The sequence below is a fragment of the Myodes glareolus genome, chromosome 17, assembly GCF_982192425.1.
Source record: "Myodes glareolus chromosome 17, mMyoGla1.1, whole genome shotgun sequence".
NCBI classification, from domain to species: domain Eukaryota; kingdom Metazoa; phylum Chordata; class Mammalia; order Rodentia; family Cricetidae; genus Myodes; species Myodes glareolus.
In genome coordinates this window covers 43,528,723-43,544,745 of record NC_142042.1, presented here as the reverse complement: position 1 = coordinate 43,544,745, position 16,023 = coordinate 43,528,723, and the positions used below count along the sequence as shown (strand labels likewise).

General features: G+C 33.2%; 1 protein-coding gene across 3 annotated transcripts in view; it reads right to left on the bottom strand.

Moving 5' to 3' along the window:
• Positions 1 to 1,579: 1,579 nt before the first annotated feature.
• Positions 1,580 to 16,023, bottom strand: part of LOC146891234 (alpha-amylase 1-like) — a 41,973-nt gene continuing 27,529 nt past the window's right edge. For all 3 annotated transcript variants that reach the window (XM_085677798.2, XM_087897620.1, XM_087897621.1), the window contains 10 exons: positions 9,359 to 9,574; positions 8,873 to 9,019; positions 7,808 to 8,005; positions 7,077 to 7,307; positions 6,236 to 6,369; positions 5,399 to 5,521; positions 5,205 to 5,304; positions 3,080 to 3,198; positions 2,844 to 2,969; positions 1,580 to 1,820 (listed from right to left, as the gene is read on the bottom strand). In XM_085677798.2, coding sequence (XP_085533924.1) covers positions 1,631 to 1,820; positions 2,844 to 2,969; positions 3,080 to 3,198; positions 5,205 to 5,304; positions 5,399 to 5,521; positions 6,236 to 6,369; positions 7,077 to 7,307; positions 7,808 to 8,005; positions 8,873 to 9,019; positions 9,359 to 9,526 — 1,536 coding nt within the window. In that variant the 5' untranslated portion in view covers positions 9,527 to 9,574 and the 3' untranslated portion in view covers positions 1,580 to 1,630. The remainder of the gene's footprint in view (positions 1,821 to 2,843; positions 2,970 to 3,079; positions 3,199 to 5,204; positions 5,305 to 5,398; positions 5,522 to 6,235; positions 6,370 to 7,076; positions 7,308 to 7,807; positions 8,006 to 8,872; positions 9,020 to 9,358; positions 9,575 to 16,023) is intronic.

Sequence of the window (16,023 nt, the reverse complement as noted above, 5' to 3'; positions counted from 1 at the left end):
CCCAATTTTAAGAGATTTTGTAAGAGGCATTCCAGGGGAGACAGTGGATGTGGCTTTGAACTGCAAGTGCCCATTTTAAAGTCTACGCCCAACCAAGTGGTCTAAGTCTATTACAGCCCGTCTGCTAAAATAGCTCTCAGGCCCAACAGGGTTGTGGAAATTGAATGTTTAATGTCCCAAAACCAACAAATCCCACCTCAGCCAAGCCCAATCTTGCCGGTCTGGCCCCCCTTGGTGCGAGCTCAAGGCTTCAACAAGAGTCCAATAATTAACAAAAGTAAGTACAAATGGGTCCCCCCAAAACCCTATAGCATAGACAAGAAAAAAGGACTCACCAAGACGCAGCTGCTGTAGCCCAGGGGCCCATTTTAGCATGGCGTGGAGAGCTCAGATTTTGGCCTAGGGGCTTTCGACATGTGGCCACACGGAAAGACCGCCCTACCCAGTGGGACCTCCAAGATTTTGGGAATTTTTTCTAATGCGAGCTGTCTGCCGACACAAAAATCCCAATCAAGGCAAATCACAACAAACCAAATTTTAAAATATTCAGATTTAATGGGATTCCTGCACCCTCGGGTGGTCCCGAGGGGAAACTGGGAGGCCTCTAATGTGACCACCAGGAGGAAGGAAAAGAGACCACAAGGAAACTTCCCAGGGAAGCAGTTTAAATAGAATGAGGGCATGGTCAAGATTTTGGTGGGCTCATCTTGACCCTCCTCCAGGGAGGGATCAAGACTTGGCGGGCACAGGGATGGGGCCTCCAAAGATGGAGACCAGAGATTGGGGCTTACAGAATGATTTTTCTCACCTTTCTAATTAAGGTCCATATAGAAAAAAACAATAAATACAGTAGAAAGATATATATTTAAAATGTTCAGTTTGGGAGGATAAATGGCTTACAAACTGCAGATAAGGCCAGTTCATGAAAAGCAACTGTAATCCTTAAGGAAAAGGCTATTGTTAGTGACTGGAACAAATAAAAGCTGTCCAAAAGGGGTTGTTCCATACATCACAGGCTTCAATGCATGGGAATACACATTTGCTTGAAAAGACAAAGTCACTAAAGTAATTTCCAGGTCTTAAAAGGAATTCTCTAAGGCAGGATTTCTTCAGAGTCAACAAATGGAGCAGTATGGAAAGATAGAAATTTACACATTAGAACTTTAAATAAAAAGACAAAAAAAAAATGGAGGAGTAAGTGATTTGTTGGGAAGAGGAAGGCATCTGGTAGAAAATAGAGAAAATAATTGAAGATAAGTGAGTGAATAAGATAAAAGTAATTATATATATACTTTATATATGAAATAAAAGTATATTCAATAAAGAAGAGACATTAGGGTACTATGAAATAAATGGTACTTGTGATAAAACAATATGTTTGACAGGACTTCATCTTAAATCTGAGAATTGTCTTTGACAAATAATTGAAAGATAATCTTCTAAAATATATTAAAAACCTGTATGTAACTTTCTTAAAATTATATATGATTTTAATGTGCTTTTTTTACCAATTCAGTTCATTGCTGTAATAGATTTTACTAAATGTGGCTGAAGTATAAAAATTAAATTATGCAAAAGAAAAAAATACAAATTATTTTTTGATGCTCTCAGTATGTATTTATTTTAAATTTTATACTTTTGATTCTACATGGATAGCAATAAATGGGTCTTCGGCAGAGTTACTAATAGAAAATTGAGCAGTGCCATCATCAGAAACATAGACTTGAATTCCTGTGCAATAGCCATTGATTTTATCTCCAGAAATGACATCACAGTACGTGCCAGCAGGGAGGCCAGTTTGTAAAGTTGTTGACAAAGCCCTGAAAAAGTAAAAAGTAGAAAGTCAAGTTCAACAAAGGCAACTTTAAGAAAACAGATTGTCTCCAAATTAAATAATTTCCTAAACTTGGTACTATAAAAATAAAAATTAGAATCAAGATGGATATAGATAAATAGATAGATAGATAATTGGAGAAATTGTGTCACTGAAAGCAGACCTTGAGAAAAAATAAAAGACTTCTACATTTTCTAATCAGTTCTTTCTGTATTGTACTGTGGTTCGTAGTGTAAGCCATCAGGGCTCCTGCCTTCATGCCTTGCTTTCACAAAGTCTAACCCCTGGATTTGCAAACCCAAATGAAATCTTTCTTCTGTAAGTTGACTTGTTCATGCTATTTAATCACAGCATCAAAAAAGAAACTAATACAATAATCCAAATGAAAAAAAAAAAAAACCTTGCAACTGAGATTTTCAACTACTTGCATTGAGAATCTCTAAGTATAGTTGTATATATAGGAAAATGTTAAAGGAAAAAAAAAAGAAGCATGCATGAAAAATGGAAGACCAATCTTTGGAATCTGTAGAACCAAACGCAACTGCTTCCTGAGGAAAACCATCAGCCACAGCAAGTATACAAATGCGTTGAAACTATTCATCGCACAAAGGCAGAGAATTTAAGATCAGATAACAAGGGACCAGAAAAAGAAATAGTTGTGATACAGAGCCAGGAGATGGGGATGTACTTTGAATATAATGTTCATATTTGTGCTGATTTTTAAGATTTTTATTGAATGTGTATATGCTTTGTACAGATGAGTATATAAATGAGAATATATGTACAAGACAGTGAAAGAATACATCAAGAACAATACCAAAATTCTACTTGGAATCTACAAAAATTTAGAAACAAGTTAAGTACAAGCATCACTTTTTCTAGTTTTCAAGTCACTATGCTTATTTAAATCTATCAATGAAAATATTTTCAGCTACAAATGAACAGGAAGTGAAAGGAAGGGTCTAAAATATAAGAATATACAATCCTACTTTAATTGATTTCCACTTACCAGTCATCATTATTAAAGACAATGAATCCTTTGTTTCCTCGGCCAAAGGCTACTTGGTTGCTGCCATTATCCCACCAGTTTGCGAAAGGCTGACCATTGACTACGTTTCTGAAGGCAACCATGTTTCTAAAAGCACAATATTATGTAAAATGCTCATTCCCTTTATTTTCAACAATTTAAAACAAAATGTTAAACAGTTTTCTTATTAGATAAGATCTATAGGGTAGACTCTCAACCTTATCTGGCGCCATCTATGTTCACAGACCCAGCCATTGCCACAAGTGGTGTCTTCATTAATCGTCACTTCTTTGGTTACTCCATTGTCATTTGGTGGTCCAACCCAATTATTGACATCCTTAATTAAAGAGAAAATTTTCAGGATTTTAACATGCATATTCTCATTTCCACTGCACTAAACTAAAAAAAAAATGTCTGCTACTTGAGTCTCTAAAGTATCTACTTAGTGCCTAACTTCTTCAACATTTATACAGACCTTTACTGAGTTCTTTCTATTTGAGTATATATACTATATTTTTCTAGAGTCATATTTCAAAGAATTACACATTTCTATTCACTCAGTGCCTTTTAAAGCAATAACTTCTTAATACCTCTTTTACTTCTTTAATGTCATTAAAGTGGTATTTGTAACAGAAAGATAAGGATTAAAGAACAGGTTTCAGTACCAATGATTTTAAAAAACTCATTAAAGATACATAAGTTCTCTAGGCTTAAATTGCATCATTTATAAAATAGAAATAACAGTTTGTTGTTATAAAAATATAAATGTCTGTAAAATACTTTAACAAGTATAATTAATTTCCAAATTAATATTAGTTTATGTTCCATACCATCTTTTAAATAAAAGTCCTAATAAGTATATCCTGATATTCTGTAATAAATTTTCCAGTTTAAAATACCAATGGCTTTAGAAATGGCTCATTCAGGATACCTAAGTCCTCTATCCCTGAATTTCATCATCTATAAAATAGAAATATTGTTTGCTCTCTATAAAAATATCAATATCTATAGAACTTTTTTAGCAAGTATAATTAATTTTTAAATTAATATTAGTTTAGATTCCATACAATCTTTTAAATAAAAGTACTAATAATTATAGTCTCATACTCTATAATACATTTTCCAAAATTTTAGTATGTATTTCATGATTTTCTACACATTTACACATCTTCCTAAAACAATTGAACAAGCATTCTTCCCATTGTTAATAGAGTAAGGGTTTCTCCCCTAAAGCTAGAGCTAGACAATTTGATGGTCCAGAAATCTGTGATCTCTGCCTATTGGGCAATTGTGTTAAAGTGAGAAAACAAACTGCTCAGCATTGAAAGATACCAAGGAACTGAACACTTGTCCCTCCTGCAAGAGTTTTCCCCTCTAAGTCATCTCCCCAAACACTTACTGCTTTTTAAAATTGTTCAGATTAATGTTTGCATAATATTTTGCAATCCTTAGTATTCCTGAATGAGTCTTCAAATTTGTTTGCTTAATTTACCATACTTTCTTAAGCATATTTTTTTTATGATAACCTCAGTTAAACTGAATGATTTCTTTCCATTCCGTAGAAAAATATAAAAGTACTTAGCAAATACTTATCTTGGTTAAGTTTTAAACTACAGGACTTGCCTGAAGCTAAGGTGTTGAAGCATGCCTGAAACCTAGATTTTTTTTCATTCTGAGAGGTAAGATTTGGCCATTTCTTTCTTAGACTCCACACTCATCCCCTGCCTTGCTCAGATGCCAACAGACCTCAGCAGATAGACATCCCTGGGTGTATAGTGCCTTGACGCACATAGCAAGTGATAAGTGCATGCATCTCCAAGACCATGAGGACTGGTTGCCATGTATCTGACGACTAAAACATCCTTCCTTTTCTACATGACTTTATGAGCTTCCTTCCCCTGGCCCAACGACATACCAATACTTGAATCCAACTGGCCATTCTTCCTGGGCTCTAACTATCCGCTGCTTCCTTCTAATAAATGAGCTGTCCTTCAACTGTCTTTTTTCAGCCCTGGCTGGTGCAATGCCCAAGATGAGGAAGGACTCCGGTATAGCATTAAGCAAACTTGTTTCTCTTCTTTACAGATGTTACTATGCACAATCTCCACATCAAATTGACAAGGTAAGTATGATTAGATGCCTGTGTTTTTCTTTATGTACCTTGTTCTATAATTTTCAAGGTTTTTTCATAGTGACAAAGCAGTGGATACTTCTGTAATAAACTTAAATTGCTAACATTATAGTAAATAAATATTTGATGGCATGTGTTTTCTGAAAATTTTTTATGTAAAATTAAAACATGACTGCTTCCCTTTTCTTAGAAAAAAATGTATTCAAACTTACCTCTCCATTCTCAAAATATCTTGGCCAGTAATAACTTGACATTACTCGTGTGAATCCATAAGGATGAGCCAACATAAATCCAACTGCCATTTTATAGAGTCTGAAAATTGCAAAATAATATTAAAACAGAAGAATAGAAAACCTGCAATCACTAAAGGGCAAGTAACAAATCATCAAAGAATAGTTTTATTTACCTAGCATCCCAGAATGTCAGGATGGATGATCCTCCAGCCCCATGACCTCGCTGATTATCATGGTTGTCCACAAAGACAAGGGCTCTATCAGAAGGCATGAAACCCCAACCTTCGCCCCAGTTCCTATTTTTTAAAAAATATGAATATATTATTATTTTACAACACCTTTAGGTTACCCTAAATCTGCATCTCTTTCTGTAATCTATTTAGATTTAACTACCAAGTCTCAAGCTAAGTGGTTATTCCACAGGAAAAATTTCTTCTAGGTATGTGCATATACACATATATAATTGTCTAACATGTTTCATGATTCTATGCATGCTATTATTTACGTTTCATTCACATTTCTCCTGTAACATTGTAATGTAGATAAACTCAAGAAGGGTAAATATTCCATATCGCATTATGTACAATGAAAAACAAAATGAGATTGAATATTGCACTCTGCATTATAAACATTAAACATTTAGATTAATTATTGCAATATATAAGTACAACAAAATGGCCACATTATAGCTTTATTTATGAGTAAAATGGTTTTAAAGTAATATCTGACTTTAGAAGATTATAATTACCAAAATCTAATTGACTCACATCTCAGACAGAAAAAAAAAATCTCTAGGTGATATTTTGTGTTTATAGATGCCTCTTTGTTATTGACATTTAAAATAAAAATTATTAATTCCAGATGACTAATTGTAACTTAGAGGGCAGTGCATCTTTTTGATAGCTAACTTCTTGATAAATATTTAATAAATTTGAATGTTCTAAGATTATCGTGTATTGGGATGACAACAGATATGTGACAGACAAAATGACAGAGTGTGATATATTTACTGTAAATAGGCCATCTTCTCTCCATTCCACTTGCGGATAACATTGCCCAGTTTTGCTCCATACTTGAATTCTGTCACACGGCCATTTCCATAATACTCAGAACTTGTCACTGCCTCACCACCCAGATCAATCACCTAGTAAAGATAAAGGGGAAAATTGTCAGTTGGATAAAGTAATATTAAAATGTTTAATGCCAAAATAATATCCTATAAATTTCTTATGTTTTTGATGCTTTAACTGATTTTCTTGATTCTTTATAAAGCATATGCATCACTATTGAAAGAAACTTAATGTCAGTGCCATTTCTTGTCCAATAAAGAAAGCTGATATATTTCAATTTAACATATAATTGATTATTTAGACATTCATACAAACAAATTACTTTCTGTCAGATAAACAATTTCAATAATTACAAATTTATTGTTTTCCAAAGAAATCAAATAAAAACAATTCTAACCTCTTCACATGAAAAATGTGAACAGAAATATTAATCATTTTACCCAAATTTACACACTTAATAATACCTCAGACATGAGTTAAATTTAGAAAGACTGCCTGAAGTCAATGACAAAGATTTTCTATCTTGCATAATTGTCTCCAAGTATACATTAAATGACCTGATAATGTCACAAGCTACACAAATTTTTTACACTTCCTTAGACTCTTATTCTGGTAAAGAATTAAATCTATTATCACCCAATAAAAGTGTTAAATAAATTGCACATTTAATAAGGCACTCAGACATTAACCTATTGAAATTGTGTTTAATAAAATCTTTCATCCATCTTCTGGTTAACAAAAATGATGTCATTTACACATGCACATATATGGATTACTTTACCTCTTGATAAATGAAAGGTCTGCTTCCTTCAGAGAACCATTGTGTATTTAGGTTATTCAGTTTGTCCAAAACTGCCTTTATGTCTCCAGGCCACATGTGCTTAGAAGCATCAAGTCTGAATCCTGCAACACCAATATCAATGAGATGGTTCAAATAGTTAGCCAACGTGGTACGAACATAGTCTTTTCCAAGTGCAAGATCCAGAAGGCCAGACAGACGACAATCTCTGACCTATTGAAACAAACAAACAAATAAGCAAGCAAGCAAAACAAAATGGTTATTGATTCAAATGTTACCTGTCACCTGAGAATCTTTTTGACTATTCACGTATTCATGTCTATAGGAAGCTTCAAAAAGCCTGTTCATGGGACACTGTGAACATTCACAATATACTGTGAATACACCTTAAGAATATTTTCCATTATGAAGACTGAACTATGAGGAAATAAAGTAGTTAGTATTGTTAGTTAATTGAGAAAATGCTTTGTTTCTTCCTCTCTCTTGTCTTTCTTTTAATGTGGTAAAATAATCAAACCCAGAAATTCTAATATTTAAAGAACTTTCCTTGAGCCATTAAATAACTAGGAGAAGCTTTTTAAAGACTGATTTGCACTTCTAGTTTTTAGTAATATATTTACTAAGGATTCTAAACTGTGTTTCAAATAGTACTCTAAAAGATCTATGTACATACTGAGGGCAGATTTTTTAAAAATTCTGTTTATGTTCCTCACCTGAGAAGCATCATTGTAGCTTTCAATACCTCCACTTGAAGTCGTACATTTGCCATCATTAAAATCCCAACCAGAGTATGGAACTTCAGGGAAGTCCCTGGTTCCTGGGTTGAAATAACTTCCACATGTACTGCTTGTTCCTGCTTCAGCTCCTACTCCACACATATGATTCATGACAGCATCCACATAAATACGGACCTGGAAGAGAAAAGTGTGTGCTGCAGTTCAATTTAGAGACATAAAATGTGTATACTTAAACTTTACAGAAAGCACGAGACAGATGCATATATAGATAGATAGATAGATAGATAGATAGATAGATAGATAGATAGATAGACAGATGATAGATAGATAGATAGATAGATAGATAGATAGATAGATAGATAGATAGATAGACGGACAGATAAATTATGGACAGATAAAAGATAGATAGATAGATAGATAGATAGATAGATAGATAGATAGATATTGATTCATTATAGTTTAATCTTAGACAATACAAAAAGTCATGTGTGAAAGAAAACCAATGTAAAATAAAGATCACAAACAGTCCTAATATTTGGTTGAAGATTTACAGAACAGATAAGTGGAAAGCCAGAAACTGTTATCACTAAAATCAAATGAAAAGTACTGTTTTATAAAAACTAGAATTGTATTAAAATTTGGACATTATTGGTTTTAAAAGGAGTTAATTTGAGTCATTTTTAATATCTGAAGGGGGAAAGGTAGATTCTGATCTATATTAAAAGGAAAAATAGTTATTTATCATAAAATGGCAGTAAATATTGAATCTGAAATTTCTAATTCCTGACTAGAAAAAGGAATAGTAGAAAATGAGTGTGATTGTAAGGATGAATAGACAAAGTTGTTCTTTATAAGTGCTCTTCTATAAATGGTTTATATAAAAGAAATTTTCATGACCATAAAGCAGTAGTTACTTTTGAGCTATAGCTAAAATATAAACAAAAATTAAAGTATGAAGCATTTTTCTCAAGAAAAATAAGAAATAGAAGATTGAAATTGGTTTTTCAAATAATAACTTCAAGGTAATATGACTTCACTTACACCAACATTGTTACACCTAGTCACCATATCCTTGAATTCATCTTCATTTCCAGACCTTGAACATATTTTGTAGCTAATTGGTTGGTATCTTTCCCACCAAGGTCTTGAAGGACTGTTTACTACAAGATTTTCATTGGGTGGAGACACCTACAAATAAAACAACCAAGATTATCAGATTATAGTTTACTTAATAAACCCTTTAAATAAATTAATAAACCCGTTAGAAAAATATGAATGATTCTGCAATTCTTAAGTTGTGTACTTGTAGACCTATTTTTTAGAACCACTAAAAAGATTGACAGCATAATATAGAAGCCTCCTGATTTCCTAAAACAAGATATAAAGTTGCCATCCCCACCAAAATTTTTCTTCCTCAAGAAAGTTATGTGTGAAGTGAAATATTGCTTTAGAGTAATTAAAAGATATTAGAAAACAATTTTGTATAACCACGGTGAACTCTGCATTTAAATTGTGAACCAATATTACCTGCACCCCTCCAAATCCCTTAGGAGCTAAGTATCTCTCACATTCCTTAGCAATATCTGCCCAGCGCCACTCAAACAGGTGGACAATAGCAGTTCGTCCGTATTCAGTATGTGGGTCATATTGGGCCCAGCAGAACCCAATGAAGGAAAACAGTAGGAAGAATTTCATTTTGCTGTGATTCTGTTAGTATATTTTTTTCTAACAGAGAGTTTATTCCTGAAAAATAAAAAAATGGAAAGAAAAGGAAAAAGGCATAATGAAATAAAAGTTAGCATGAATCAATATTCAAGTACTAGTTATTTATAAACTGTTAAGGGTTACTAATAATATGGTCCAAAAGAGACTAATAACAAGAAAAAGACAAATACTTAACATCTAGGTATTTGAAGGTAATGCCATTTATTAAGGAGAATAAATGAGAAAGTATCAGATCTGAGAAGGTTTATCAAGACTAATACAGGTATTAATTATTCCTCTGTCAATTATGATGCTCTCCTTTGCTCCTTCTCTAACACACTTCATGAACACTCTTCTAAAGAAAACTAGACGTTTTCATATTTCACAGACAATTCCAAGCTTCTATGATATTTCATGTTATTCCCGTGACCCAACTAAAAGAACATTTTTTAGTCTACGTTTATATAGCCAGGTAAAATTAGAAAATCTTTATGCATGACAGTTTTTAGATTATGCTATTGAACTGATTGATTTGTATTATAAGTATATTAATATTTACAATTCACCATTCTAAACCAAATTTTATTAATATGTACTTAATATCTAATATTCACAGGCCTAGCAAATGATTGGTAAAGTCTCTTTTGTTCTCAGTAAATGGCTATAACAGACCTACACTAAGTTCCAGATATTATCCAAATATTGCTATGAATTATGTTCCCATTTTTAATAAATGAACATAGTCTCAGAAAATATATATTATAGTCAATTCGAAGCCTTGCAATACACACAAAAACATACACACAGGAGCACGGAGACCAAGTAAGTTAGGCTTATGTAATGATTGACGATGGCAGAACTTGATAATATATCTACTAAAAATCAGTGTATTCTTTATTCCAGCAAAATTTCTGAAGTCATACTTTGCAATAAGATACCCAGCAGTAGTAATTGCTTGTATAATCTAACTAAATGGGGAGAAATTTACAGCAAGTCCATTAAAATCAAGAACATGACACAGTGTATTACCTCTTTATATCTATTCAATAAAGTAGTTAAAGTTCTAGTTAGAGCAGTAAGAAAAATGGTAGAGATCAAAGAGGTACAAATTGGAAAAGAAAAAGTTAAATCTGTAACTAGCATTTATATGGCTTTGAGTTCAATTTAATATATATATTAAATTTAAGATATAACATTTAAATATATTCCATCTTTGATAATATATTAGAGCACTTAATATCTAATTTTTAATTAGATATTAATTAAAATATAATTAATTTATAATTAATTAAAATATAAATAATTAATTATAAAATATAATTAATAATTTAATTATTAATAATTAATAATTCTAAACAATGAAACAGTTCCTCTCAAGAAGCACAGACTCTTAAATTTACAATAAAGCATGTACAATATTTATGGCTACTTTGTTGTGTTATAATACACACAAAGTGTATACTTGGGAAAACAGATTATTTAATGTTTCTTGGTCCTCGTTGTAGTGACATTTTATTTGTTTTTTAATAAATAATGCTTGCCTGAAAATCAGAGAGTAAAACAGCCCCACTGGCCAGCCTTAGAGACAAGCCAGTGATAATACACTCCTTTAATCCCAGTAGCCAAACTCTTTGCCGTAGAAACCGGGCGGTGCTTGCGTTTAATCTCAGTCATGCACACCTTTAATCACAGCTCTAGAGAGGTTTACAAAATGGGAGGAGATAGTTCTCAGACACAGACTCATTCTGAGATTCCTGAAAACAAAATCCCCATTTCGGACTGAGGCCGAGATAAGAGCCAGTGCCTGACTGTTTTGCTTTTCAGATTTTCAGATTGGACTACAATTTCTTTCTGAGCTTTATTAATCGTGCTTCACATCATCATAACTTCTTGTGGAGCCCCCTGTTTCATTTCCTGCTGTTACTTCGTATTTGATAGACTATTGTGAAATGAAATCGCCTATGTATTGTGGATAGCAATTACAAGTTTATCAAAAACTTTGATTTAGAATTAAGATTTTTATAGTTTTCTATAATATCATCCTTTTCACATTCACGCTTAAAACCTTATTTAATTCTCCAAATATGACTTCTGTCAGCGTTGTGATCTGATCTCCAAGGTGACTGACAGTAGACTGGGCACCCCCACCCTGGTGGCCTTAACAAGCTGTGCCACCTCTTCTATTGCAACATAACTCACCAGTTTGCTTTCTCAAACTTTTCCTCCTACTTTTAAATTTTCCTCTGAATCATTAATGTCAAATATAAGGGTTAAGAGTCTAGTAAAAAATTTTAAATATCATTATTAGCTTATCACTGAGTCAAACTGAATCAATAAAAAAAAGATGAGAGCATAAATGGGAACAAATTCACTGAATCAAATATTTATAGTTAGGTCTGAATTTGTCACCCACCAGGTGATGCTTAAAGAGAATATTAAATTCATAAAATTCATGATGTGTTCATTTAGCAAATAATAAAACTATTGTTAACTGTGATTTTAAAAAGACAAAAGTGCTAAGTACAAACAATGGTTTGTGATGTTTCATCATACACCTGAAAAGTGGAATTGTAATCATATTTGTATTTTGGACGAGAAAAGAAAGTTATGGATCAGGTAGGTGGTGAAATTGGTTAAAAATCATAACAGGAAATATTACAGTTATAATACTAAGCCAAGCAGTTCAACTTCACACTGACATCCTTTCCTCCAACTTGTCCCTTATTAGTTGCTATGGTAAAATCAAACAATTTCTGTTATTGAAAGTATCTTGAAATAATGAAAAAAATTGAAGGTCCTAAAAGTGAGCATTGTACTCAGTTTTGTTTATTAAATGTTCACTCAAAAGATTACTTGTGCCAGGTGATTGTGTGCATGCCTTTAATCCCAGCACTCAAGAGGCAAAAGCAGGGAAATCTCTGTGAGTTTGAGGACAACCTGGTCTACGAGAATTTGTTCCAGGACAGACTCCAAAGCTACAGAGAAACACTGTCTCAAAAAACAAAACAAAACAAACATACAAGCAAAAAAGATTACTTGCTTTTGTTACAAGATTAAGATTACTCTTTAATCTTACACAGATAAAATATATTATTATGTATTTTATTATTATGTATTATGTATAATAAAATATATTATATGTAATATATTATATTATTATGAAGAAAGGATTTGATGCTTTTCCATTTATATGAATATATACACAGATGAGAATGAGTGTCATTGTGTGATGTTGGCAATTAAATGAGAAAAAAATAAAATGTTTCAACTAAAGGCCTCCAAAATTGCACATGTAAAAATTAACTTTTCGTTTTCATTTCTTTCTTTTGATAGTAAAGAGACTTCTAAGAATCTTTTTGTTGATCTTAGATGAACATGAAAATCAAATTTGAAATTTGTAAGTCACTGGAATTTTCAGAGTTTTTCTTTTCCCTAAAACATAGTATTTTCTCTAGTGATTAATAAACACATTTGGTTCCAGTGCTCTGTTTAATCCACATATTTAAATAGCATTCATTTTTCATGGGATGTATGATGCCAAAGGGAAATAAATCAAGTGTTGTAAAATATTAACAATGAACTAAAATTTTGGAATAATTTAGTTCAGTACTTTCCAGATGGTTAAATGGGAATAATGTATCTCAAAACCCAGCAATACCACTCCAGGGCATATACCCAAAGGATATGCAAACATACCACAGGGACACTTGACCAATTTTCTTAGCAGCATTATTTCTAATAGCCAGAACCTGGAAATAGCCTAGATGCCCCTCACTTGAAGAAAGGATAAAGAAAATGTGACACCTTTATGTAACGAAGTATTACTCAATTGTGAAAAACAATGACATCATGAAATTTGTAGACAAGTGGATGGAGCTAGATAAACACAACTTGAGTGAGGTAACCCAGACTCAGTAACAGAAACACATTATGTAATCACTCATAAGTGAATATTAGGTGTAAATCAAAGAATAACCAGGCTACAATCCACAGCTCCAGAGAAGCTAGATAACAAGGAGGGACACATGGATCACCCAGGGAAGTGGAATTAGATGAGATCTCCCAGGTAAACTAGCAGTGGGGAGGGGACATTAAAGGGGAGGTGATGGGAGATGAAAGCATTAGAGAACCTGGTGGTAGAGTGGGGAGAGGGACAGAGTGGGAGAGCAATGATAGAAAGCCACTGTCCGGATAGGGAAAAGCCTGGTATAAGGAAGTCCCCAAGAATCCACAACAATGACCCCAGCAATACTCCAAGCAATAGGGGAGAGAGAGCCAGACTGTACTTCCCCTGTAATCAGACTGGTGAATACCCCAACTACAGTCTTAGAGCCTTGATCCAGGAAATGAAGGAACCAGATGCAGAGACCGACAACTAAGCACAAAGTTGAGCTCCAGGAATCCAATCAGAGAATGGAAGGAGGAAATAGATGATCAAGGGAGGTCAAGATCATGATGGAGAAATCTACAGAGACAACAACCAAGCTCGTGGAAACTCAGCAACTCTAGACTGACAGCTGTGGAGACTTCATGAAACTGAACTAGACCCTCAATATGTGGGAGACAGTGGTGAAGCTTGAACAATCTGTGAGGTACCTGGCAGTAGGATTAAAATCTATCCTTGATGCATGAGACAGCTTGTTGGAGCCCATTCCCTATGGTTGGATGCCTTCCTCAGTCTTAATGCAGGGGGGAGAGCTTGGTCCTGCCCCAACATAATGTGCTGGACTTTGTTGACTCCCATGGGAGCCCTTACAAATTGGGAGGAGTGAATGGGGAGTTGGATAGAGGAGTAGGCATCAGGAGTAAGGGGGGGGGGCAGGCAAGCAGAGGAGCATAGGAGGAGGGATGGGAAAAGAACTGTGGATGGAATGTAAAATGGAATTTAAAAAATAAATTAAAATAAAAAAGAAAACCAATATAAATTTTAATATTAATCAACCCCCACCCCATTTTACTGTAGCTGTGAAGATAAATCTGGGACTTTTGTTTGCTAGAAAAGCACTCTAACTAAATTGGGACATATTTCTAGTCCAAGTGTGAAAAAAATTATAGAACAACTTTCCACTTTGATAAATCTATCTAATATGCCTTTCTTAACTTTTTCTTAAATTTAAAGTCACATATATCTCTTCTTATTTAATGTTTATGGAAGATGAGGAGTAAGAACAGTGACATGTGCTTAAACAGCAAATTTTAACATTAACAATAATTTTACAAAGTAAGACTTTGAAAAAATAACTCTAGAATATCTATGGTGCTATCCTAATTACTAATCTATACACAACTAAACTTGTAGCAGAATAAGTACTGAAAAATAAGCAATTGGCTAGAAGAATTTAACAATATAAAAATAATGAAAACATAAGAGCTCTAGGTACTAAATAAGAGGAAAAATAGAAAGAAATTTGAAACAAAATGGCAAACCTTTTCAACAGGAAAGATGATCAAAGAAACATAGCATAGCTTAAACTACTTTTTCAATCATAAAGGCAAAAATATGAAATACAAAAGCATCAATTATTTGCTAGAGTATGAAAAATGATTCAATAGTGCCTATAAAGAAAAAAAGAAAATATGCTGGGCAGTGTTGGTGCATGCCAACAATGTTGGTGCAGACTGAGACAGGGGATCTCTGTGAGTTCAAGGCCAGCCTGGTCTACAAGGGCTACTTCCAGGACAGACTCCATAGCTGCAGAGAAACCCTGTTTGAAAACGAGGGGGGGGGGATACAAAGTGGTATGTATTTTAAGGAATTTGTGCATTATAATTCCAAATATAGTGTAAATTCTATTTATATTTATCTGTGCTGCAGGATGGCTCACAGAGAAACATGGACACATGCTCATTAGAACCTTTCTTGTAACAGCAAAGTCTCAAATAATAAATGTTCATTGTATAAAATAATTAGGGCAATACAAGAATAAACATTTCCTATGTGATCTTTGTCCTGTTAACAGTAGACTACTGTCCTGTTCGATTTCTCTAGGAGACTCACTGTCTGAACTCACAGGTAAATGACTGTGCAAAAGACAGGTATATTTATAAACATGTCCAAATGGTCCTTAATAATTACTTGTGTTAGTATTTTAAATATCTCCCAATTTGATAGTATATTTCTTAACATTCCTAATCTCTTCTCCCTCCCTTGGTCTTGATTTTTTAACATAAAATTGATTCAATAATTTTGAAATTGTTGAGTTTCTAGTCAAATTAATATATTTTGATATATAAAAGACTAATAATCATTAATCTGGCCTCTCATTTATTTTGTGCTACACTCACATAGTTATATTCAATGTTTTGTTGTTGCTTATTGTTTTTGCTGTTTGTCATAGTTTACATTGGCAATTTTTGCTATAGTCTCTTATTTGTATCAACTACATTATTGATTTTTAAAATCCTACCTGAAAATGCTTGTGTTTTTGACAGAGACAATCTTCTCATATTGGGTTATATTTGGTTTCTTATATTCTAAGTTTATAGTC